This window comes from Budorcas taxicolor, chromosome 10 (assembly GCF_023091745.1).
Source record: "Budorcas taxicolor isolate Tak-1 chromosome 10, Takin1.1, whole genome shotgun sequence".
NCBI lineage: Eukaryota > Metazoa > Chordata > Mammalia > Artiodactyla > Bovidae > Budorcas > Budorcas taxicolor.
Genome location: NC_068919.1, coordinates 69,983,623 through 70,010,514, shown reverse-complemented (window position 1 = coordinate 70,010,514; position 26,892 = coordinate 69,983,623). Strand labels below are relative to the sequence as shown.

Sequence of the window (26,892 nt, the reverse complement as noted above, 5' to 3'; positions counted from 1 at the left end):
GGTCAAAATATTGAGAAAAAAAAAAATACTCAATTCCAAGTTTAGATTAAATATGTGGAAATTTAATTAAATTTAAATTAATTTAAATTATGTGGACAGTTAAGAGTACCTAAAATTTACTACAAGTCCATGGGAGGCACTGCTAGTTTAATCTTTCTTCTTTGTTATTATTAATATCCATAATGATGTATTTGCATAATAAAAGGAAAATCAGTACCTATCTTTCTAAATTGCTATGACCTTTCTTTGTCACTGACCTGGTTATCAGCATATGGGAACTGAGAGATTAGAAACTAAATATTGTACGTAAATGACATCCAATTTGTGACCCAAAGTATAGACTTGCCATTATAGTGCAGGAGGCTGTAACAATTATAGATGCTTTTTTTCCTTTAAAGTGCTGAAGTGGTTTCAAAATTGCCAAGGTCACCAATGACTTTCATCCTGCCAAATTTCAGTGATCTGGTCTAAAGTTTTTGAATTCTTAATAAAATTTGACACAGATGCTTACTTTCATCTTCTTGAAATGGTTTCTTCATTTGGCTTCCCAAACATCACCTTCTCTTATTTCACTTACCACACTGCTCTGTCTCAGGACCCTATACTTGAACCATTTCTTCTTTCTGTCTCTAAATTTTGGACTTCTCAGCCATTCACTATCCTCTATTCTGTACTCATACTCCCCATACATGTCTTCATTCAGTCTCATTCTTTCTGTACCCCCAATGACTTCCATATTTATACATTCAGCCCTGCCCTCTACATGCATACAGTCTGCAGCTTATTTGACCTTTGCACTTGGAGAATTGAAGTGATAGTTTCTCAGTTGTGTCTGACTTTTTGCGATCCCATGGACTATAGCCCATCAGGATCCTCCATCCATGGAATTCTCCAGGCAAGCATACTGGAGTGAGTTGCCATTTCTACTCCAGGGATCTTCCTGACTTAGGGATCAAACCCAGTTCTCCCACATTGAGGGCAGATTCTTTACCATCTGAGCCACCACACTTAAAGGATATCTCAAATATACATGTCCCAAACAGAATTCATAATTTCCCATCTCCTTGAAATAGCTCTTCCTTTAGTCTTCCATATCACTGTTTACCTAATTACTCCAGCCAAAAAACTAGAAGTCATCCACCATTCTAGTTTTCCTCACTACCTAACCCTAACTCAACTAGGTAACTAACCTAACCTAACCCTAATCCAACTCTGCTGCTGCTGCTAAGTCACTTCAGTCGTGTCCGACTCTGTGTGACCCCATAGATGGCAGCCCACCAGGCTCCTCCATCCCTGGGATTTTCCAGGCAAGAGTATTGGAGTGGGGTGCCATTGCCTTCTCTGAATCCAACTCTAACTCAAGCCAAATCCAAAAGCTTGTCCTATTGCCTTAATCTTCAAAATATGTCCTGAGTCCAACTACTTCTCACCAGCTCCACCACTACAGCCTCAGCCTAGCCACCATTATCTCTTCTAGACTCTTGCCATAGACTGCTACATAGTCTGTCTTCCTGTACTATTGTCTTTCTCTACTAAGTAGCCAGTCATCTTACAAGATGTGAATCAGTTCCTGTCATTCCTTTCCTTAAAAAGTCCTCCCCTGATTTCCTTCAAAATAAAATCTGAACTTCCACCTTGTTCTCAAGACCCTATGTGATCTGGGCTGTGTCTGTCTCTTCAGCCTTTTCAAACTCTTGTCTTCATCTAATACACCAAGCATGTTCCTGTCCAGGTTATTATCACCTGCTGTTCTTTCTATATGAAAAACTCTTCCTTAAGGTCTTCACATATCTGGGCTCCTTCTCATCCTTCAGGTCTTTCACAAATTATTCTAAGAGATGTTCCCTAATCACCTGTCTACACTACCATCATCATTCTCAGGACTTTGCTATACTTTACCCTACTTTGCGGTCTTTGGATCATTTAACATTATCTGAAATATATATTTTTTGATAACTTGCTTCTATTCTGCCTACTTCACTAGAGTATAATTTCCATGATGGTAGAGACTTTGCCTGTGCTGTTTCTCCAGTATCTATATCATGTTCAGAGTGTAGGTATTCAAAAATTGCTTCTTAAATTAATGTATAAATAAATACTAATACATCATATCAAAAGAGTAAAATTTTTGTTTATTTTAATGAATAGTAAATAAATATGTTGCATAGGGAGATGGACTGGAAGTTCCTGATATCATAAGTAAATGTGGTTTTTCTGGAAAACATGTCTTAATAGGAATTTATTTGGTTTCCTTTGTTCATAGGCTTTTTTTTAAGAATAATAAGGAAAAACTGGATGATTCATCACATTTTGAAAAAAATGAATTACTGATGAAGATAAAACAGGTAGGAAGATAGAAATGATGGCTTTAAGTATAATTAATTTTTAGTTAACATTTTAAGTATGTGTGAAAATGTGAAATTTTCTCAAGATAGTATTATTTTCATTAACTAATAATAATTATGATCATGATCGTTCACAGTAACTGATTTAAAGATCTTATCAGAAATCTGGAAGAAAATAGTGAAAATCACCTAAGCTGAGCATAAAAAAAAGTTTTGTTTTTTTTTTAAATGAGGATCGTTTAAAAGACCTCTGGGACAGCATCAGTGTGCTCTAATATTCAGATTATAGGGGGTCCCAGAAAGAGGAGAGAGAGAAAGGGGCAGAGAAGATAATTAAATAAATAATAGCTGAAAATTACCCTAACCTGAGAAAGAAAATAGATATCTAAGTCCAGGAAGCACAAAAATTCCCAAACAAGATGAACCCAAAGAGGACTACACCAAGACACATTGTAATGAAAATGGCAAAAAAATAAAGATAAAGAGAGACTCTTAAAAGCTGCAAAAGAAAAACAACTGGCTGTATACAAGGGAACTCTGAGAAAACTATCAGCTGATGTTTTAGCAGAAGCTTTCTAGGCCAGAAAAAAAGTGGCATGATAAATTTAAAGTGATGAAAGGATAAAACATACACCCAGTTCTCTACTTGGCAAGGCTGTCATTCAGATTTTAATGAAAGATGGAGTTTTATAGATATGCAAAAGCTGAAAGAGTTCAGCAGTACTAAACCTACTTTACAAGAGATGTTAAAGGGACCTCTCTAAATAGAAAAGACCATAGCTAGAAATATGAAAATTACAAAAGGAAAAATTTCACTGGTAAAGGCAAGCATAGAGTAAAGGTCAACCACTTATAAAGCTAGTGGGAAGGTCAAAATAAAAATGCAGTAAAATCATCTATCCACAATAAATACTTAAGTTATACAAAAGCCAAAAAGATGGACAATATGACGTCAAACATACTAAATGTGTAGGGGTAGTAAAAATGCAGAGTTGTTAGAATGTGTTCAAACTTAAGATCATTAACTTCAGTTCAGTTCAGTTCAGTTGCTCAGTCGTGTCTGACTCTTTGCCACCCCACAAACTGCAGCATGCCACGACTTCCTGTCCATCACCAACTCCTGGAGCCTACCCAAACTCATGTCCATTGAGTTGGTGATGCCATCCAACCATCTCATCTTCTGTCATCCCCTTCTCCTCCTGCCCCCAATCCCTCCCAGCATCAGCGTCTTTTCAAATGAGTCATTTCTTTGCATCAGGTGGCCAAAGTATTGGAGTTTCAGCTTTAGCATCAGTCCTTCCAATGAATATTCAGGAGTGATTTCCTTTAGGAAGGACTGGTTGGATCTCCTTGCAGCCCAAGGAAAGCTCAAGAGTCTTCTCCAACACCACAGTTCAAAAGCATCAATTCTTCAGCACTCAGCTTTCTTTATAGTCCAACTCTCACATCCATACATGACCACTGGAAAAACCATAGCCTTGACTAGATGGACCTTAGTCAGCAAAGTAATGTCTCTGCTTTTAAATATGCTATCTAGGTTGGTCATAACTTTCCTTCCAAGGAGTAAGCATCTTTTAATTTCATGGCTGCAGTCACCATCTGCAGTGATTTTGGAGCCCAAAAAAATAAAGTCTGACACCGTTTCCACTGTTTCCCCATCTATTTCCCTTGAAGTGATGAGACCGGATGCCATGATCTTCGTTTTCTGAATGTTGAGCTTTAAGCCAACTTTTTCACTCTCCACTTTCACTTTCATCAAGAGGCTCTTTAGTTCTTCTTCACTTTCTGCCATAAGGGTGGCGTTGTCTGCATATCTGAGGTTATTGATACTTCTCCTGGCAATCCTGATTCCAGCTTGTGCTTCATCCAGCCCAGTGTTTCTCATGATGTACCCTGCATATAAGTTAAATAAGCAGGGTGACAATATACAGCCTTGACATACTCCTTTTCCCATTTGGAACCAGTCTGTTGTTCCATGTCCTGTTCTAACTGTTGCTTACTAACCTGCATTCAGGTTTCTCAAGAGGCAGGTTCAGGTGGTCTGGTATTCCCATCTCTGTCAGAATTTTCCACATTTTATTGTAATCCACACAGTCAAAGGCTTTGGCATAGTCAATAAAGCAGAAATAGATGTTTTTCTGGAACTCTCTTGCTTTTTCGATGATCCAGCAGATGTTGGCAATTTGATCTCTGGTTCCTCTGCCTTTTCTAAAACCAGCTTGAACATCTGGAAGTTCACAGTTCACATATTGCTGAAGCCTGGCTTGGAGAATTTTGAGCATTACTTTACTAGTGTGTGCTGCTGCTGCTGCTGCTGCTAAGTCATTTCAGTTGTGTCCGACTCTGTGCAACCCCATAGACGGCAGCCCACCAGGCTCCCCTGTCCCTGGGATTTTCCAGGCAAGAACACTGGAGTGGGTTGCCATTTCCTTCTCCAATACTAGCGTGTGAGATGAGTGCAATTGTGCGGTAGTTTGAGCATTCTTTGGCATTTCCTTCCTGTGGGATTGGAATGAAAACTGACCTTTTTCAGTCCTGTGGCCACTGCTGAGTTAACTTAATCACACGTGTATAAACCTTGTTATGTGTATGAAGTGAAAGTGCTCATTGCTTCATCATGTCTGACTCTTTATGACCCATGGACTATATATAGCCTGCCAGGCTCCTCTGTCCATGGAATTCTCCAGGCAAGAATACTGCAATAGGTGACCATTCCCTTCTCCAGGGGCTCTTCCTGACCCAGGGACTGAACTCCTGCATTGCAGGCAGATTCTTGAACCATCTGAGCCACCAGAGCAGCCCTGCTATGTGTATATGTCATGGTAACCATAGACAGAAAATTTGTAATAGACGCACACAGAAAAGAGAGAAAGGAATCTAAACATCACACTAAAGATAGTAATCACATCACAAGGGGAGAGAACAAAAGATGAAGCATGAACAAAAACTACCAAAACAACCAGAAAATAAACAACACAATGTTGATAAGTACATGTTGTTGTTTTAGCTACAAAGCTGTGTCTGACTCTTTTGCAGCTCCACGGACTGTAGCCCATCAAACTTCTCTGTCCATGGGATTTCCCAGACTGGAGTGGGTTGCCATTTCCTTCTCCAGGGGATCTTCCCAACCTAGACCCAGGGATTGAACCGCATCTCCTGCATTGGCAGGAAGATTCTTTACCACTGAGCCACCGAGGAAGCATCAATAAATATATATCTATCAGTAACTGCTTTAAAGGTAAATGGGAAAATACTCCAATCAAAGATATGGAGTGGCTGATGGATTTTTTTTTTTTTAATGTCTATATAGGCTGCTTACAAGAGACTAGCTTCATATCCAGAGAAGGCAATGGCAACTCACTCTAGTACTCTTGCCTGGAAAATCCCATGGACGGAGGGGGCCTGGTGGGCTGCAGTTCATGGGGTCTCGAAGAGTCAGACATGACTGAGTGACTTCACTTTCACTTTTCACTTTCATGCACTGGAGAAGGAAATGGCAACCCACTCCAGTGTTCTTCCCTGGAGAATCCCAGGGACAGAGGAGCTTGGTAAGCTGCCGTCTACGGGGTCGCACAGAGTTGGACACTACTGAATCAACTTAGCAGCAGCAGCAGCAGCAGCAGCTTCATATCTAAAGACACACTGAGACTGAAAGTGAGGGTGTGGAATAATGTGTTCAATACAAATAGAAGCAGAAAGAATGCTGCCCAAAAGACCTGTTTGGATTTTGATTGGGATTGAATGAAATCTGTAGATCAATTTGGGGAAGATTTTGCACTTTTACAATACTAAAGTTTCTAGTCCACGAATACAGCATATCTTTCATTTATCTTAGGTTTATTTGTTCTCTTTGACTTAATTATTTAATTTCACTATGATATGTCCAAGTTTTTCTTTTTGTTTATCCTGCTTGGGATTTATTGGATACCTTAAAATCTGTGAATTGCTGTATTTTATAAGTTCTGCAAATTTTTCAGCTGTTAGCTGTTCATGTATTTCTTTTATCCCATGCTTTTTCCACTACTCCAATTCTGTGTACACAATTATGTGTACTAATAAAATATCCTGTCTGTTTCTTACTTGCTCTTCTCTGTTTTCTAGTTTTTGTCTCCCTTAGCTGCATTCTGGGGAGAATGGTCTCATTTCAATTCTTAATTTGGTTTTTGTATTTTTGAGTTGGTAAATTTTCAGCTCTGCTTTTGTCAATCTTCATTGTTTCCGAATCCTTGCCATATTTTTCAAGCATGTCTAGGATTTCTTTGATCATAATAAGTACAGTACTTCTGTATTTCAGTGTCTATTTCCAATGTCTGGTATTTTTGTAGGACTATTTCTTTTTATCTATAGTTTCTGCTAGTTTTTGTTCATGCTGTCTTGTTTCCTTCTGTTCCTGGTAGGAAACTGGATAGTGTTCTTCAAAAAAGGTGTTTGTAGAAACAATTTGAGGTCTAGGATGACAGTATATTTCTCAGAAACAGATTTCATTCACTTTTGTCAGATTCCTGGGATGTTACCAGTTCCAAACTTTCTTAATCTACCTTTAGGTTCCCTGGTGACTGAAGTCACACTTAACCGTACTTCAGTCCAGTTCTGTTCAGTCGCTCAGTCCATAGACTGCAGCATGCCAGGCTTCCCTGTCCATCACCAACTCCTGCAGCTTGCTCAAACTTATGTCCAAGTCAGTGATGCCATCCAACCACCTCATCCTCTGTCGTCCCCTTCTCCTCCTGCCTTCAATCTTTCCCCGAGTCTTTTCCAGTGAGTCAGTTCTTCACATCACATGGCCAAAGTATTGGAGTTTCAGCTTCAGCATCAGTCCTTCCAGTGAATATTCAGGACTGAGTTCCTTTAAGATGGACTAGTTTGATCTCCTTGCAGTCCAAGTGACTCTCAAGAGTCTTCTCCAACACTACAGTTCAAAAGCATCAATTCTTCAGCATTCAGCTTTCTTTATAGTCCAACTCTCACATCCATACATGACTACTGGAAAAAGGGAATGGTTACCCACTTCAGTATTCTTGCCTGGAGAATTCCATGGATGAGGAACTTAGAAGGCTACAATCCATTGCATGAGTGAATGACTAACCATGCTTGTTAGCTTTTAATTCACTTTTTTTCAGACAGTGAAGCTCTTTGGGATCCCAGACTAAAGTGGTGGAAGGTTTTATCAGGCTTAATACCTGGATGAGCTCTAAGTGTTTACTTTTGTCCCCTGTGTCAAGTAAGAGAACCAAACCTCAGTTTCCAAATGATTTTTTCTATATTAATAAATGTCCTCAGACTAAAAGGACTTTCCTGCTGGCTCAGTCATAAAGAATCTGCCTGAGTGCTGGAGACCACCTGCAGTGCAGGAGATGTGGGTTCAATTCCTGGGTCAGGAAGATCCCCTGGAGAAGGAAATAGTAACCCACTCCAGTATTCTTGCCTGGGAAGTCCAATGGACAGAGGAGCCTGGTGGCCTGCAGGCCATGGGGTCACAAAAGGTGGACATGACTTACTGACTAAACTATAACCACCAATATCAGAATGAAAGTTTTCAGTGCTAGGTTTACCAGTCTGGACTTTTGCTTTTTTATAGAATTAGGCCTACTAACCTCATGACTATGCCAAAGCCTTTGACTGTGTGGATCACAATAAACTGTGGAAAATTCTGACAGAGATGGGAACACCAGACCACCTGACCTGCCTCTTGAGAAATCTGTATGCAGGTCAGGAAGCAGCAGTTAGAACTGGACATGGAACAACAGACTGGTTCCAAATAGGAAAAGGAGTACGTCAAGGCTGTATATTGTCACCCTGCTTATTTAACTTCTATGCAGAGTACATCATGAGAAATGCTGGACTGGAAGAAACACAAGCTGGAATCAAGATTGCCGGAAGAAATATCAATAACCTCAGATATGCAGATGACACCACCCTTATGGCAGAAAGTGAAGAGGACCTAAAAAGCCTCTTGATGAAAGTGAAAGAGGAGAGTGAAAAAGTTGGCTTAAAGCTCAACATTCAGAAAACGAAGATCATGGCATCCGGTCCCATCTCTTCAAGGGAAATAGATGGGGAAACAGTGGAAACAGTGTCAGACTTTATTTTTTTGGGCTCCAAAATCACTGCAGATGGTGATTGCAACCATGAAATTAAAAGACGCTTACTCCTTGGAAGAAAAGTTATGATCAACCTAGATAGCATATTCAAAAGCAGAGACATTACTTTGCCGACTAAGGTCCCTCTAGTCAAGGCTATGGTTTTTCCTGTGGTCATGTATGGATGTGAGAATTGGACTGTGAAGAAGGCTGAGCGCCAAAGAATTGATGCTCTTGAACTGTGGTGTTGGAGAAGACTCTTGAGAATCCCTTGGACTGCAAGGAGATCCAACCAATCCATTCTGAAGGAGATCAGCCCTGGGATTTCTTTGGAAGGAATGATGCTAAAGCTGAAACTCCAGTACGAAGAGTTGACTCGTTGGAAAAGACTCTGATGCTGGGAGGGATTGGGGGCAGGAGGAGAAGGGGACGACAGAGGATGAAATGGCTGGATGGCATCACTGACTCAATGGACCTGAGTCTGAGTGAACTCCGGGAATTGGTGATGGACAGGGAGGCCTGGCGTGCTGCGATTCATGGGGTTGCAAAGAGTCGGACACGACTGAGTGACTGAACTGAACTGAATTGAACCTCATTATCTTATTCTGCAACATGTTTAAGATCCCTTTTCATCCTGCTATTTCAGCGATCCTTAGCCCACCATTCCTTCCTTTTTTTACCTCATTTGAAGCCATTTAGTAGAGACATCCAAGCACCAAGTTCTTACCTCATTCAGAAAACTAATGTTTGCTGTCTTTTGTCTTTGAATAGAAATATTTAAGAAAGGGTAAGCATAATATCTAATCAAAGAGGTTTTGAGCAAGAATTCCTACTGATGTTATTTTTCCCCCCCTGGTATAGTTTATCTTCTGGGAAAAGGACATACATATCTTGCTGAATGATCCTACTTTATTAATTCTTATTTCAATTTGAATTATTACTTTATGGTTTCTCATCAGTGTTTATTACCTTTCTACACATTTGTTATATTTGAGGCCCCAAGTGTACAATTAATATCTGATGTAGAATTAAATCACTCAACATTTAAGGCATAGTCTTATATGAGTGTTAAGTCATATGCCCAGTGCTCTAGTGAGTTGCCCATCAAAGAAACCATGTCACAAATCCTCTACTTCAATTCCTTTTATTTTCCCCTAGATGACTGAAAAGTTACACAAATGTCGTTTAGAGAACAAAGCTCTACGGGAGAAATTGCAAACAGTTTCCAGACAATATAAGATTGTCTTAAGCGAAGAGGATAAAGTTTTCATGCAGAAACGGAAAATTTATTCTGAGTATGTTTCTATCCATGAGCTATACACGATTCGACATACTATAGTTATGGGTTGCGTCTCCATTTAAGCTTATCCTAGTTTTAAAATCTATTGACAACAGTGAAATATTCTTTATCCAGTCATAAATATGCCCCGAATTTGCCTCTGTACATACTGAATAATGCTTTCCTCATATGGGTCAGATCAAATCTATAAACCGCAAGCCTATTATTTTTACTTCTACGTTAGATTCTTGAAAGAATAACCGTGTTCTTACTCCATAAGACGGCCTAGAGAAACTGAGATCTACTGTCATCAGAAACTGGCTCTGCACTTAAATTTCCTGTCTCAGAAAAAGGTCTGGTCATTGACATAGTCCCCTAACCCAGAGACTGGTAAATTATTCAAGGAAACTCCTGTATTTTACCAGGAAGCACCAATGTTTGTCAGTTCCACCTCCCAAATATTTCTCAAATATATCCTGTCCTCCTATCCAGCTCCACTGTTTTCACCCACTTTTAGCCTCTTTGCTTTGGCTTGCCTCTCAGAAGTTCTTCCCACTTTCTATTTTACCACCCCTAACTTATCTATCTCCTTCTCACCAGAATGATCCCTATGAAACATCCCTCTGAGGTCACTCCTTTTCATTAGTCATCGCATTGTTATCACCTGCGTACACATCACTTTGTCCCACTGAGCTATGACAGATCAGCACAGTTGCTCCATCTTAGCACTGTATCCTCAGGATCTTGTCCATTGCTTAGCAGGTAATGGGCATTCACCAGTGTTTTCCTAATGAATTATATAAGTAATAATCCGGAGAAGGCAATGGCAACCCACTCAGTACTCTTGCCTGAAGAATCCCATGGATGGAGGAGCCTGGTAGGCTGCAGTCCATGGGGTCGCGAAGAGTCGGAAACGACTGAGAGACTTCACTTTCACTTTTCACTTTCATGCATTGGAGAAGGAAACGGCAACCCACTCCAGTGTTCTTGCCTGGTGAATCCCAGGGATGGCAGAGCCTGGTGGGCTGCCCTCTATGGGGTCACAAAGAGTCGGACATGACTCAAACGACTTAGCGGCAGCAGCACACTTAAAATTAAGTCACATGGAAGTGTAATTATGGTGTACAGACCCACTTATGTGAAGCTGAATTTATGGTCATTGTTGTAGCATTTGCAATACAGAGTTACTACAATCATCATTTCTCATCCAGTTGAAGAGCCTACTAAGAATGATACAGTTAGTATTCTTCAGACAATAACTTCCTTGGATCGATACGAAGTTATCAGTATGAATCATAAAATGTTCTGGTAACAAACAATTGTAGTCCTGAAACGTTTACTACTGTTATTGGTATTTGTCCACTTCAGCTTGGGCTGCCATAACAAATTGCCATAGACAGAGAGATTTAAATGACAGAAATTTATTTCTCATAGTTCTGGAGGCTGGACGTCTGACATCTGGGTGCCAGCATGGCCAGATTCTGGTGAGAACTCTCTTCCTAACTTGCATAAAGAAGCTGGTCAACCATCTTCTCACAGAAGGGAGATAGAGAGACAGAGCTGTCTGGTATCTCTGCTTACGAGGGCACTAATCTCACCATGAGGACTTTACCCTCATGACCTCATATAGATCTAATCTCTTTCCAAAGGCCCCGTCTTCAAATACCATTTCACTGGGGGCTAGGGCTTCAACATATGAATTTGCAGGAGAACACAATTCAGTCCATAGACGTTTTGAAGAAGATGAGATGCTTAGATAAAGTACTTCCTGTTGCAGGCATGTGCCTCCTATCAATGTCTGGAAATTTGAACAAAATCATAAACTTTCCATTACTCACTCTGTAAGTTAGGGACAAAAAATCATCACTTTTCATAGAATTTCTCATGGGTGCTGCTCACTGGCTTCAGCACTTTACATTTCATTTACTTTTTTATAACCAGTGAGATAGGTATTATGGTCCCCATTTTATGGATGGCAAAACTGAGGCTCATCCATAGGTGAAGTCTCTTTTCAAGATCGCACTGCTAGGAAGAGGTAGACCATTATCTGAAGTTAGTCTGATTGATTCCTTCACATTTTCCAAAATAAAATACCAGAATTGATAAATTCATTAAAAGAGACACACTCACTCAGCAAGGCAAAGTGCTATTGAACTATTCTCATGCGTTTATGGTTCCTTTTACAATTAATATTCTTTTCATGGCTTGAAGATTTTCATAAATTTAGAGTTAGCCACTAATAGGAAAAAACTTTGTTTCTATTTTTTACTAATTTATCTGGTAAATAGTTCCTGAACTGAAATTTTCAAACTACTTTTTGAATCCTTGTTTTTTATTGCATATTTTCTTATGCTAAGGAGTTAAAAATGATTTCAACGTTCAACTTATGATAACTATTTTTTCATGGTAGAAATAAAAAACAACTGGCATTTATAGCTCAGAAAGAAAACTTCCTATCAAAAAGAAAAGTAGACATCAAAAATATGGAAGAAGGACTTATTACTCTCAGCGAGCTTCATCGGTATGTTTATTTATTACTCTCAGCGAGCTCCATCGGTATGTTTATTGCCTTTGAACATTTTAATCTTCATTCTTCTGCATTTATTTCTTAATAAATGGTAACAAACCTATAAAATTTGGAATATACTATAGAAAAGGAGGTTCATAATTGGCTATCTCTGTTTTACAGTCCAGAAAGGTCATTATCATTGAATCTTTCAATGAAAGGATAGACAGGTGCTGAGTTCTACATAAGCTGCTTCTAATACCTACGTTAGAGTCTCCACATTCCCCTCTACCCCAGATCCACAAGCACATCTTCCGTTCTTAATTACTACTTATCCCTAATTCCAGAATCTATATTGGCTTTCTAAGTTATGGGAGAAAGTGAAATTTACAGTAGCTCAGTCATGTCTGACCCTTTTGAGATCCTATGGACTGTAGCCCACCAGGCTCCTCTGTCCATGGGATTTCCCAGTCAAGAATACTGGAGTGGGTTGCCATTTCCTTCTCCAGGGGATCTTCCCCAGCCCAGGGATTGAACCTGAGTCTCCACATTGCAGGCAGGTTCTTTACCATCTGAGCTACGAGGGAAGGCCCCTATACCAGTGTATAATGTCTAAATTATACATTGCAGCAAATCAGAACTCAGTCCAAAATCCAGAGTTCCTCAACAATTTGTTGACCTAAACCCTTCCTATGTCATAGGGTTATTTCCCTTCATGTCCTCTGTATGCAATGTTTGTCTTAGTTCCAAGCGTCCTGACTAGCTACTCCTTTCCTCTGTGTGTTTGCAAATGATGATGTCTTTTCCTTGGTGAGATATCACCTCCATGTTCCCCCCTCTATTAAATGTTATTCTTTAATAACGTGTCCTCAACTGCCTCACCAAAATCTGTTCTTCCTTATTCTTGGCTTCAAAACTTGCAAAATCAGTTTGCATTGGCCAAAATGTTGTAATTGTTTTTCCATTAGTCTGGTACTAAAATCTTCAGTTGTGCTGGTTCGTTTTGTCTCCCAATTAGATGGTAGCCTTATTGTGCTACCACAATAAGTTTGCATTATTGTGAAGAATTATACGTTAAGTCTATCATACATTTAACAGCTCCCATAAATGCAAAATCCAATATGTTTTTCTTATTTTTAGAGCAACAAAGGAAGTATATCGGAAACAAATAAAAATCTTGAATGAGAACATGGAAAGAGAAACTCAGAGATGGTAAAAAAAAAAAAACTTATTTATATCATAAGTACTGTATGTTATCTTAATTAATAGTGCCCCAAAGTTGGAAAAAATAAGAGTGCTTGTTGGTTCCTAGAGTCCATGGAAGTTATTTCCCACAAAATTAAATTGTGTGAGTTCTCTTGGCTCTAGATGTATTTGTTAGTTTGATATTTTGTTCATTGAACAGAAACAAAGTTTTTCATTCCAGTCATGTGAAGTCACTAGAGTATAATTGTCAAGATTTGTGACAATGAGGCTTGCTCAGCCAGGTGCCTATGTGGACCAGTAAGGAAGGTGATGTGAAGGGACAGAGGAGAGTGGTTAAGCACACAGTCTCAGCAGATAGACTACTTTGGTTGTTTTGCCTCTTGTTAGCTCTATGACCAGGGCTGAGTTATTTAATATCTCTCTGCTCCCATCCCTATAAAGTGAGGAATGATAGTAGTACCCACCTTGTAAGATTGCATGAATGATAAATGAGATGATCTACGTGAAGTATATGGCCCAGTGCCCAGCACCTAGAAAACACCCGCAGAAACTTAGATATATTTTATTGTTGTTGTCATTGTTGTTATACTATTTATAAGACTCTAGTTGCACATTTTTACTCTTCTCTAGTTATCTTTTTTATGTTGTGGTGGAGAGAAAAATTTGAGAATTCAGAAGCTTGAGACTTCTTACTAACACTTTGAGTAATTTAGGTAATTCCTTTACCATTTCTGTCTGGGACTCCTCTTTTTTCACCAAGCCCTGAGCCTTCCCCATTTCTATATTTTCTAGAGGAGGTGAGCTATCAAGTGTGGTTTGTCCACCGTCCTGCTGGATGCACTGACACAACTTCATGTGAAGCAGCTTGCAGAGATGCCATTTGGGCAGTTAATGTTTTGTCTTATTTTTTCAGCTAATGTGCCTAGTCTGCATCATCAATAGCACAGATAATTTTGTATGATTTCTTTTGTTTTGAATTTTTCATCTTTTCAATGAACTGTGATGTCAATTTGATGATAATTCTTTTTGTTCTCATCTCCAGTATTATAACTCAGTGGAAAATAGCTTGTTTGCGAAAAAAACATGCACGTTGGGTCAAAAATATAAGAAATGAAATAAATGAACTTATAGATAAAATTCAAGAAGCTGAAAATAGGCGCAGTGAATTAATGGAAGAGGTAAAGGAACACAAGGAGCTTGTGTTCGCTCCCTATATTGATTGCATATCAGTAATTCTTCAGTATTTCATTACACTTTACCTTATCGCTGATTTCATGTCTAGAGTAAATTATGTAACTTTCTTAAGAAATGTATACATTTGCTATGTATTAACTGTAGGAATTTAGCAAAGTAGCAATTCTCTCCAGAATATGATTTTGAAGTATGTAACTAAAACTTGAGGACAGTGTTTAGGGAAACTATCTCTAAAAATAAAGGGACTAAACATCATTTATTTAGCTCCTATATTTATCCTCTGCCTACCCTCCAGCCCCTACTAGTTCCATGCCTAATTTCCTAATGTCATTTACACATGGTGTTTGGTGACAAAATTAATCTCTGAAGGGAAAAAACATCCCTCCCTCTCCAGTAGTTACTGAGACAAATTAGCCAAATGTCATGCAGAAAGGTATTAATTTATCTGACGATTTGAAAATATTAATACTGACTGCTACAAGACATTTGATAAATTCTCATTTTTCCCCTAATTAGACCAGTATTAGAGAAAATGATATCAAAGAATTTTTGGCACAGATTGAACAACTTACATTAGAATTAAAACAAGAGGAAGATGCATTTGTTATCAAAGAACAAAAGTTAATTCAAGAATTAAGCAAGTTTGAAGTAAGTTTTATTTTATATCTAAGAACAATTTTATGTGGCTGTATGAAGGGGAGGGTATATTTCATGCCATTCAGTTAGTGAAAGTGAAAGTCACTCAGTCGTGTCCGACTCTTTGCAGCCCTATGGACTATGCAGTCCATGGAATTCTCCAGGCCAGAATACTGGAGTGGGTAGCCTTTCCCTTCTCCAAGGTATCTCCCCAACCATTCAGTTAAATGTAAAGTAAATCTTCTAGTTTGAACAAGACTACAATTAAATTCTGAATATTTCTTCTTTTCCTAAAAAAGAAATAGAGCAACAAGAAATATTTTTTTAGTTAAAAAAAAAATCACACACTCCAAGTTATGTAGAAGTGCTGGCAAAAATCCGTGGAGGTAAGGTGGAGTGTTGGAGAAAGTCATGCAGAGCTGAAAGAGGAGATAATGGGGAAGAGGAAAGAAGGGTGAGGGAGACCAAGAAGGGCAATCCCAGAGGTTCTCCTTAAAGAGGGGGAATGGTATTGACCTGGAAACTGCCAGGGGCTGCCCTTGGATAGAATAGAACATGGATGCTGGAGAGGAAGACTCACAGGGCAGAGAGTGGAAACACAACAGAAAACAAAAAGCTTTTCAAGGTGCTGGTGTTACCTTGACAGGCAAGGGCATGTTTCTTGGAGACCACCGTTAATAAAGTAGCTGAGAAGTAAACAGATGGTAACAGAAGACTTCCTGAACTTAATTCAGTTTGAAGAGAGGGAAAAAGGCCTGGCTACCCCAAAGAGGAGCTTTATTTGAAGGCAGCAGTCCCTCGCTGTAGCAAGGGAACAGGCAGTCCTTACATTTCAAAGTTTAGATCTCCCCCTGATCCAAGCCCACTCTCCACCCTCCACCATGGCCACACACACTCTGCCATGTCCTGTAGAAACCCTCTGTAGATAACTGGTCCCAGAAAAAGTCAATTCTAGAAGCAGATAAATCTTCTGCACAAAAATACTATGAGAAAAACAGGTGAAGGGGGAATGAAACTTTCATAAAATCGTTCTGGAACAGTTGAAGACTATGATGATTCAACATTCATCTGTGAATTCAGAAAAAAGTTCATAGAGGTGCCAAGGAAGATTAGCAGTATGGAAATACAGGAACTCAGGGAAGAGACGTCAGAAGGGGATGGCCAGAAATAGCAAGAGGGGAAATGGAAACTGGCACAGCTCAGGGAACAAACAAGGGGAAAAAAGCATTGCACAAATGCGTACAAAATTAGAAGGGACAGAAGGAAGAAGCTGCAAGGTGGAGGGCATTTCTCCATTGGTCACAGCATGTCAACATGCTCAGTATCCTTCTAAATCTTGGAAAACAGAAATTTGTAAAAGAGAGGGGTGGGAAACAGATAAAGAGCTTTGTCCTTATGAAATATTTCACTGGGGTGGGGGGTGACTGAAAATAAACAATAGAACATGTGATATTTTCAATGGCAATAAATGCTATAGAGAAAATAAAAATAGGGAAGTACACTGGGGTGAGTGTATATAATGCAGTCTATGTGCCCTTTTAAACAGGGAGTCAGAGAAGCCCTGAAGGATATGAGGAAGTGTGATGTGCAGACATCTGGAGAAGGTGGCTCCAGGCGGAGGGCGTGCTGAGCCTGAAGGTTCTGAGACGAGACTTTCTATTTGAGGGATGACAGGGAGGCAGCGTGGCTGCAGCAGAATAGGGGAGAGTGCCAGCTGGGCGGGGACTCATCTTCCAGAAGCAGATGCTGACATGGAGTTAGGAGTTCAAAGGTTTATTACGGTGTGATGCCAATGAAAGGACTAGGGGCCACTATGTAGGCTGCAAACTCTCTAGGGAGCTCCAAAGCCAGGATTGTCCATAGGAAGAGGCCCGCCTTGGGCAGAAATGGCCTCACCCTTGTTCCATCTCCTTGCTCACGCAATTAGTTGGAGGCCACTGAAGAGCATGGTCTTGGCTAGATAGCCAAAGTCACTCTGAAGGAGCCAACCACCCTGGAGGCTCTCAGCTAGCCACTTTCCTTGTCACAGGCCAGTGGATTCTTCCTTGAGGGGAGATCTAAAAGGGGCAACTCCAGGCCTGCCCCTCATTATAGGTCCTCGTGAATACATTGTCTTTTGCTCTGCATGGGCTGGGAAGCCATTGGAAGGTTCTGAGTGAAGATTATTTATTCTGAAATAATATGGCTTTCCCTTAAATAGGATCACTCTAGTTGCTATATTCAACAGAATTTAGGAAAGCAGTGGTGGATACAGGAAGACCAATTAGGAAGTGAGATCAATATGCCAAGTAGTTTGACTTAGAATGGTAACTGAGGGGTGGTCAGAGGTAGTCATCATCTCAGATGATTTTTGAAACAGAGATGACAGAGTTTACCCATCACACTTAATGATAAACCAATGAGGACAGTCAGGAGTAAGACGAGGACACCATTTAACATTGCATTCAAGCTTATAGAATGAAATAAGGCAAAATAAGTAAATTAGAAGTGTAAGACTGCAGATAAGAAAATTTCTGCAGATAGTCTGTTTGCCAGCCTATGTGCCCCCTGCAGGGCTGTGGCCACCTGTGCCTCATTTACACAAAGACATGGACAGATGGCAGCCTGGGTGCTACTATTATAAATCGCTTTTCCTCTTGAAAATCATCATCAATAACCCCAGGCACATTGGAATCCCATTCTGCCTTTAGTTCAGTTGGCGTGGGGAGCCCAAAATTGAGAGGCAGTAACCTCAGATTTCAGAGAAGGCAATGGCACCCCACTCCAGTACTCTTTTGCCTGGAGAATCCCAGGGATGGGGGAGCCTGTTGGGCTGCCGTCTATGGGGTCGCACAGAATCAGACACTACTGAAGCGACTTAGCAGCAGCAGCAGTAGCAACCTCAGATTTTGGTTTATGGGAGTATTCTTGTACCCTTGGTGGGGTCTTTCTCACCGGTAGTAAGACCTCTGGATGGACAGAACCCAAATTCACAGGGAGGGAACGTGAAATCAGTAGGTTTCATAGTGAGCCTTTCATCACTGGGCTACATATGCACGTGGCTCAGAACACAGGGAGGCTGAGGGAGGATTTGAATGATCTGAAGAAGCTGCCCACCTCCAAGAAGCCGAGCCAGCAGGCAAACACCCCCTTGCCTGAGCGGCAGCAGCACCTGGTACCCAGTCCTCTCTCCAAGCATAAAACAAGAGCATGGTTTCTTGTTAGGGTGGTGCTGGCAGCCTAACCCTGTGCAGGCATGGGAATGAATTAAAGTATGCACAGACTCCCTTATGTGAGGAAGGCAGCCATTGTTAGACCATTCTGTTTTTAGAGAGCATAGCATAGGTAATACATGATTGAGTTTCTGAACAGTGCAGTCTGGAGAAATTTACTCCTGATTCTACATTGTAATAATTTTATATTATGGTGTTTTATGTTGTTTTTGTCTTTCTGTGTTATTCGTAAGGATTCTAATGACAATATGGAAGGGGACCTATCAGGCCATTAAATCGCTGTATTATTGTAATTAGGGCAAGCAAGGTGCTCTATCAAAAAGAGGCCAAAATACAGTGAACATAAGCAAGATGTGCACTGAAGGGTTAACAATCCTCTGTCTCTTATTGGGAAATTGATTTTGGCTTAACTTTCTGGCTCCTTCCCCTGGTAACCTGATAAAGATGGATTCTCAGTGGTATCAGGCAACATTGCTTGTGCAGAACAACACTTTATTGGCGTGCTGCATCTTGACCAGGAGAATAACTAATGGGAAACCAGAGCATTGGGCTTTCCCGGATTTGGTGCCTCTTTTAAAAGGGCATGTCCCTGGTATGGACCTGGAAGGTATGCCCAAGAGATGTTGGCTCCAATTTGAACATGAGGCTTCTAAGCCAAGGAGGACTTCACATCCACCCCTGTGGGACTCTTTCTCTTAGGCTATCACCTTGGTGGGGTCAATGGACATTAGCCTCAGGTTGGCTGTGTTGAAAGGGCACCTCTTGTTGGGGAGACAGGCCTGATGTTGCTGGCATTTAGGTTTCTTTTAAATTATATGTGTGTTCAGCTTAGATAAAAATAAAAAATAAAAGTAAACTGGATCAGGTGTGGCCTGTTTAAATCTTAAGAGTCTTAGTATCTAGTTAAGGACCCCCTAACATGGTCATTACAGAAGAGAGATTTTTATTTCTCTTCCCTGGTACAGGCTGAAGGGAGGGGGTTGAGGGCTGGAAAGGCAGCTCTGCCATCCTCAGCATGAGGCTAACATCTGCGGGTCCAAGCGTCAGCTTCCATTCTCATCCTCTTCCAGCAAGGGGAAAGAGGAAGGACCCAAGAGGCATATACTTCTTCCTGTTTTAGGGGCAGGACCCAGACATGGCATACCCCACTTCTGCTCACAGACTCACTGGTCACACCCACCTGGTAGGAAGGCTGAGAAATCACTCTCGTTGGCAGCCATCTGCTCAGCTAAAACTCAGGGGTCCTGACAGGACAGGAGAGTGGATAGGACATGTCAGTTGGCTGTTTTTGCCTTAGTCATTAGTTTAAGTCCACCCTGACTTTCTAGGAGAGACTCAACCATATTCCATTTGAAACTAAATAAGACCTGAGCTTGAATAAGTAAGCAGGCATGTTCATGTTTTGCTTTGGGCACTTTTAACCCATTTATTGAAGTATTATATCCATTTATTTCTACCCCCTCCCCATTTCTTACTTACATCCACATTTCTTGGAGCTGGCATGTATTTTATTTTACTGCGCTTGTGCTTAGTCACGCAGTTGTGTCTGACTCTTTGCGACCCCGTGGATTGTAGCACCCCAGGCTTCTCAGTCCATGGGATTCTCCAGGCAAGAATACTGGAGTGGGTTGCCATGCCCTCCAGGTTTCATAATGTATGATCAATCAAAAGAAAGTTTCTCAAATATGTTTTAGGCACATATAAGGTAACCGCAATAGAACCATAGCAGTCAAGCTATAGAGCTGAAAGGATCTTTGGAGAGCCCAGCAAATTCATCTCCTAACATGATAGATTGCCAGAGAGTCAGTGAGTCAGCCAACAAATATTTATTAAATATCTAGTGTGTGCCAGATATCTTTCTATGCAACTTAGGATAAGAAGTGTCCAAGACAGAAGTTTCCACATCCATGAACTTACCTTCTACTCTAGAATATTGTGTGAATTCTCCATAATCATACCTCACAATCAGCTTTCTGTCTTTCAAGCAAAGATTCGCTGAAGAAGCGCAAATTAGCAAAGAAAAGAAAATTGAGTTAGACGAGTGTCTTCCACAGCTTCATGTGGCAGAAGAGGAATTCATAGACAAAAACAGAAAATTTCACAATCTCATTGAAACTGTTACAGGTAGATATGAAGTACTTAGTAATTGACTTCAAGCCCAGGTACGGATTTCACTGTTGTCTGCTAACACAAGGTGGGCCATTCATCACAAGCCAGTAGTGAAATTCTCTCAAGCTTTTTCCATTATCTTTAATTCTCCATTCTCTAGTTTTTGCCTCTTCTAGTTTCCTCTTCTCCACACCACAATCTTACTGTTAACTTATGTCAAATTTTTCTTCTCTTTTAAAGACTATTTAAAACTAAGAGTTAGTAACAACTATATTATATAGTTTCTGTCTGTCCTTGGTAAAAGTAGAACCAATTTCTTTACCTTCTACCATGTGGAAAATTTTTTATGTTTGTTAACATAAGTTTACAAATTGTATCTTTTCCAGCTGTGACTTTAACCATTTATCGAGTGGTACTCCTTAGATTTTTTTTGCTAATCTAACCCTAAGGCAGAGATAGATAAGAACTTGTCTCAGATTTGGGGGCTTCAAACAGGATATGAAATGTGTCTGAACACATGTTTTGTGTTTTAGTGCATGGCACAACCATGTGTGTGTTTAATATAAAAAACAATTATTCTCCCCAAAAAGTTGTGGTCATCTAAACCTGAACCCAAAAGTTCAGATCTGGAACCATCCTAGAGGTGTGACTCTTGTCTTGAATCTGGGGAGTGAAGGGTCATTATCCAAGAATTTAGGTTCTTAAGCAGGACAACTTCCAGCATTTCTATCTTCTAGATGATAGCAGAAATGCTGTTGGAATCAGGAGGCCAGGACCAAAATTACAGAAAGTACTGGAATGGGAGTAAAAAATGTGCACTCTGGTGGGACTGACCAGCTGGCAAGGATGACTATGGGGATAGCAATTAAAACAATGTGTCACATGGAAGCCCATATGCTGAAATGTGAAACAGATATTCAAAGCGAATAGTGATAATTGTCAAAGAGGGTGGATTTTTAAGAATATAAGAATAAGAATAAATGCCTAGGTAATTGGTCTGGTTCCCAGTCCTCAAGTGGCTTCCACTTTTGCCAGGTTTTCATTTGGTTAACCCAGTTAAGTTTTCTTCATCTTTTACCACTTTTAGCAAGACATACAATGTGTATATATTCTGTTGCCAGATATCTACTTCTCCAACTTTCCTCCATCCCTTCTTGCACTGGGTGGGGGATATAAGAAACACTATGAGTATAAAAGTAAGCAATATATTGCAGTATACTGCAAGGAATGATTCTCTTAAGTCAAAACAAAGGGGTAAAACACTGAAGAAAGTAGAAGGGAAGGCAGGAGAAAAGAAGGAAAGGGGACATAAGAGCAATGTGCTTCAGATCGTAGGAACTAAACCTTTTAGTCCCTTACTCATAAATAGGATTAGATAGTCAAAAATCACCAGACATCTCAGGAAAAAACTCCAACATGAATGACAGAAACTAAAGCAGACAGAAAAAGAGAATATGCTAGAAACATGGACAACACAAAGAACATAATATGGATTCTCAGGGAGTACATATTCTCTCTATATTATTATATATAATGCATATATATTCTCCATTTATTGCAGAGAATATATATTCTTTCTATTATAGAGAATATATCTTAAAGGTATATTCTTAGAGAAATAAGATATTGTGTTTATGAAAAAACAAGATGCTTAAAAGAACAGAGAACATGAAAGAGTTAGTAGAAATAAAAAATGTAACAACTAAAATTTTAGAATTCAATGAGGATTATAAAAAAGTTAAGAAGATTTCTCCAAAAATATAAAGAGAAAACAAGGAGATAACAGGATAAAGGGTAAGGAAATTATAAAACTATTCTGAGATGTCAAATATCTAACAGGAAAGACAGAGAAAAATGGAAAGTATAAAGTTATCAATAAAATATTACAAAAATATTTCTCAGAATTGGACAATATGAATTTCCTATTTGAAAGGGCCTACCAGATTCCCAATACAATATATGAAAGCCACATCACTGGATTTCAGGAGGGAAAAAAAAAAGATTGTAAAGGCTTCTAGAAAGAAAAAGAAGATTTTACACAAAAGATTAGGTACCAGAATGGTTTCAGACTTCTTAGCATCAATATAACAGTAGAATTTAGAAGACATTGCCTTCAAAATTTTGAGAGAAAAAAATTTCCTATGTTGGATACCCATCTGAACTATCAGTCAACTAGAGATGTAAAATAGAGATATATTTAGGTATATAAGACCTCATCTACTGTGTCTCAGGAAGCTACACAAAATTTGATTCAACAAATAGAAGAAATAAGAGAAAGAAGAGGGTATGAGTTTCAAAATGCAGGAGGTCTAACATGAGAGAGATGCAAGGGGAAGTCTCAGGAGGTCAGCTTTGCAGTAGGACTAAAGAAAAATGCACAGAAGACAGTGGGGGAGGGCAGAAGAATGGAACTGATGCACTACCTGACATGTCTGACCACATGGGAAGTAATTTTCAGAAAGATCTTACAATTCTATTATAGATTTTGGTGTGAATCAATGATATATACATGGAAAACTAAGCATTTTTTTTTTAAGTGAGGTAATTTTTAACTCCAGGAAAAACAAACAAACAAAAACTATACAAGAAAAGAAACATAGTCATACTGTACCATTTGTCTCATCAGTGAATAAACTTTGCATTATCATAATGATCCGAACAGTTGGAATTCATTTAAACAAAATCTGTAATTAATGAGGAGGTTAGAGGAAGCAAACATGGAGGCTGTGAGTGTTCACAGGAAATGTGACAATAGGAGTAAGTGTCTATGTCCTCCTTTACTATCTCAGGAAGTAAGTAGGAAAAAATTTAAGAAAGAAAAGGAAAAAATTTTTATAAAGAAAAGGTTTTTCAGAAAGAAAGTTTTAAAGGAAGAGGAAAAAGTAAAAATGAGTTAAAAATGGTTGATTCTGAAGAGTCAAACACAGGGGTGGAAGCAGCATTGGAGAGCACCTGACTTCTGATTTTGATCATAAGCTTTAAAATAGTATTTGGCTTTTAAAACCAAGTATATGTCTTATTTTCTTTTATTTAATAACATTGTGAGTAGTTATTTTTTCTCTCCTTCTTTATAGCACAAAAAAATGAACAAACTTTACTGAATAATAATATTTCCCAACTTACAAGAGATTTTATAAGATATATTAACAACACGGTAAAGTATCAATATATTCATTCTTTTTTCCTTTCATTAGAATATTGGTATATATAGACAATAGTACTTACCTAGCGCCATTAGAGTTTTCAAGAAAGTCGCATTGTTTAAAGTTACCCTATTAAACCAATGTTTTGAAATTTTTAGTCACAGCATACACACTTGTATATAGATACGCACATGTGTATATATATGTGTGTATATATATATATGTTCAGTTCAGTTCAGTAGCTCAGTGGAGTCTGACTCTTTGTGACCCCATGGACTGCAGCACACCAGGCTTCCCTGTCCATCACCAACTCCTGAAGCCTGCTCAAACTCATGTCCATTGAGTCGGTGATGCCAACGAATGATCTCACCCTCTGTCATCCCCTTCTCCTCCTGCCTTCAGTCTTTCCCAGCATCAGGGTATTTTCCAATGAGTCAGTTCTTCACATCATGTGGCCAAAGTATTAGAGTTTCAGCTTCAGCATCAGTCCTTCCAATGAATATTCAGGACTGATTTCCTTTAGGATTGACTTATTATGGTCTCCTTGCAGTCCAAGGGACTCTCGAGAGTCTTCTCCAACACCACAGTTCAAAATAATCAATTCTTCAGCGCTCAACTTTCTTTATAGTCCAACTCTCACATCCATACATGACCACTGGAAAAGCCATAGCTTTGACCAGATGGAACTTTGTTGGCAAAGTAACGTCTCCGCTTTTTAATATGGTCATAACTTTTCTTACAAGGAGCAAATGTCCTTTAATTTCATGGCTGCACTCACCATCTGCAGTGATTTTGGAGCCCCCCAAAATTAACTCTCTCACTATTTCCATTGTTTCCCCATCTATTTGCTATGAAGTGATAGAACCGGATGCCATGATCTTAGGTGTTTGAATGTTGAGCTTTAAGCTGAGTTTTTCACTCTCCTCTTTCACTTTCATCAAGAGGCTCTTTAGTTCTTCTTTGCTTTATGCCATAAGGGTGCTGTCTTCTGCATTTCTGAGGTTATTGATATTTCTCTCAGCAATCTTGATTCCAGCTTGCTTCATCCAGCCCAGTATATCACATGATGTACTCTGCATATAAGTTAAATAAGCAGGGTGACAATGTACAGCCTTGATGTACTCCTTTCCCAATTTGGAACCAGCCCCTTGTTCCATGTCCAGTTTTAACTTCTACTTCTTGACCTGTGTACATATTTCTCAGGAGGCATGTAAGGTGGTCTGATATTACCATCTCTTTAAGAATTTTCCAGTTTGTTGTGATCCACACAAAGGCTTAGCATAATCAATAGAGCAGAAGTAGATCTTTTTCTGGAACTCTCTTCCTTTTTCTATGATCTAATGGTTGTTAGCAATTTGATCTCTGGTCCCGCTGCCTTTTCTAAATCCAGCCTGAACATCTGGAAATTCATGGGTCATGTACTGTTGAAGCCTGGCTTGGAGAATTTTGAGCATTGCTTTGCTAGTGTGTGAGATGAGTTCAATTGTGCGGTAGTTTGAACATTCTTTGGCATTGTCTTTCTTAGGGATTGGAATGAAAACTGACCTTTTCCAGTCCTGTGGCCACTGCCGAGTTTTCCAAATTCGCTGGCATATTGAGTGCAGCACTTTCACAGCATCCTCTTTGAGGATTTGAAATAGCTCCACTGGAATTCCATCACCTCCACTAGCTTTGTTCATAGTGATACTTCCTAAGGCCTACTTGACTTCCCATTCCAGGATGTCTGGCTCTAGGTGAGTGATCACACCATCGTGGTCATCTGGGTCATGAAGATCTGTTTTGTATAGTTCTTCTGTGTATTCTTGCTACCTCTTCTTTATATCTTCTGCTTCTGTTAGGTCCATATCATTTCTGTCCTTTATTGTGCCCATCTTTGCATGAAATGTTCCCTTGGTATCTCTAATTTTCTTGAAGAGATCTCTAGTCTTTCCCATTCTATTGTTTTCCTCTATTTTTTTGCGTTGATTGCTGAGGAAGGCTTTCTTATCTCTCCTTGCTGTTCTTTGGAACTCTGCATTCAAATGGATATATCTTTCCTTTTCTCCTTTGCCTTTCATTTTTTCTTCTTTTCTCAGCTATTTGTAAGGCCTCCTCAGACAACCATTTTGCCTTTTTGCATTTCTTTTTCTTGGGGATGGTCTTGATCACTGCCTCCTGTACAATGTCATGAACCTCCATCCATAGTTCATCAGTCACTCTATCAGATCTAATCCCTTGAATTTGTTATTACCACTGTATAATCGTAATGGATTTGATTTAGGTCACACCTGAATTGTCTAGTGGTTTTCCCTGCTTTCTTCAATTTAAGTCTGAATTTGGCAATAAGGAGTTCATGATCTGAGCCACAGTCAGCTCCCCACCTTGTTTTTGCTCACTGTATTGAGCTTCTCCATCTTTGGCTGCAAATAATATAATCAACTTAAATCAAATTTAAGTATTGACCACTTGGTGATGTCCAAGTGTAGAGTCTTCTCTTGTGTTGTTGGAAGAGGGTGTTTGCTATGACCAGTGTGTTCTCTTGGCCAAACTCTGTTAGCCTTTGCCCTCTTCATTTTGTACTGCAAGGCCAAATTTGCTTGTTACTCCAGGTATCTCTTGACTTCCTACTTTTGCATTCCAGTCCCCTATGATGAAAAGGACATCCTTTTTGGCTGTTAATTCTAGAAGGTCTTATAGGTCTTCAAAAAATGGTTTAGCTTTGGCTTCTTCAGCATTACTGGTTGGGGCATAGACTTGGATTACTGTGATATTGAATGGTATGCCTTGGAAACAGGGATCATTCTGTCATTTTTGAGAATGCACCCAAGTACTGCATTTCAGACTTTTTGTTGACTATAATGGCTACTCCATTTCTTCTAAGGGATTATTGCTCACAGTATTAGATACAATGGTCATCTGAATTAAATTCACCCATTCCAGTCCATTTTAGTTCAGTTCTGTTCAGTTCAGTCACTCAGTCATGTCTGTCTCTTTGCGACCCCTTGGACTGCAGCATGCCAGGCTTCCCTGCCCATCACGAACTCTTGGAGCCATCTCAAACTCATGTCATCAAGTTGGTGATGCCATACAACCATCCCATCCTCTGTCATCCCCTTCTCCTCTTGCCTTCAATCTTTCCCAGCATCAGGGTCTTTTCCAGTGAGCCAGCTCACTGATTCCTAAAATGTCTATGTTCACTCTTG

At 39.6% G+C, this 26,892-nt stretch overlaps 1 protein-coding gene across 1 annotated transcript in view; it reads left to right on the top strand.

Annotated features, from left to right (window-relative positions):
• CCDC175 (coiled-coil domain containing 175) overlaps positions 1 to 26,892 on the top strand; it is a 79,929-nt gene that overhangs the window by 33,014 nt on the left and 20,023 nt on the right. The window contains exons 8-15 of the mRNA XM_052647372.1: positions 2,264 to 2,345; positions 9,584 to 9,720; positions 12,115 to 12,225; positions 13,351 to 13,422; positions 14,459 to 14,594; positions 15,127 to 15,258; positions 20,444 to 20,582; positions 23,642 to 23,721. Coding sequence (XP_052503332.1) covers positions 2,264 to 2,345; positions 9,584 to 9,720; positions 12,115 to 12,225; positions 13,351 to 13,422; positions 14,459 to 14,594; positions 15,127 to 15,258; positions 20,444 to 20,582; positions 23,642 to 23,721 — 889 coding nt within the window. The remainder of the gene's footprint in view (positions 1 to 2,263; positions 2,346 to 9,583; positions 9,721 to 12,114; positions 12,226 to 13,350; positions 13,423 to 14,458; positions 14,595 to 15,126; positions 15,259 to 20,443; positions 20,583 to 23,641; positions 23,722 to 26,892) is intronic.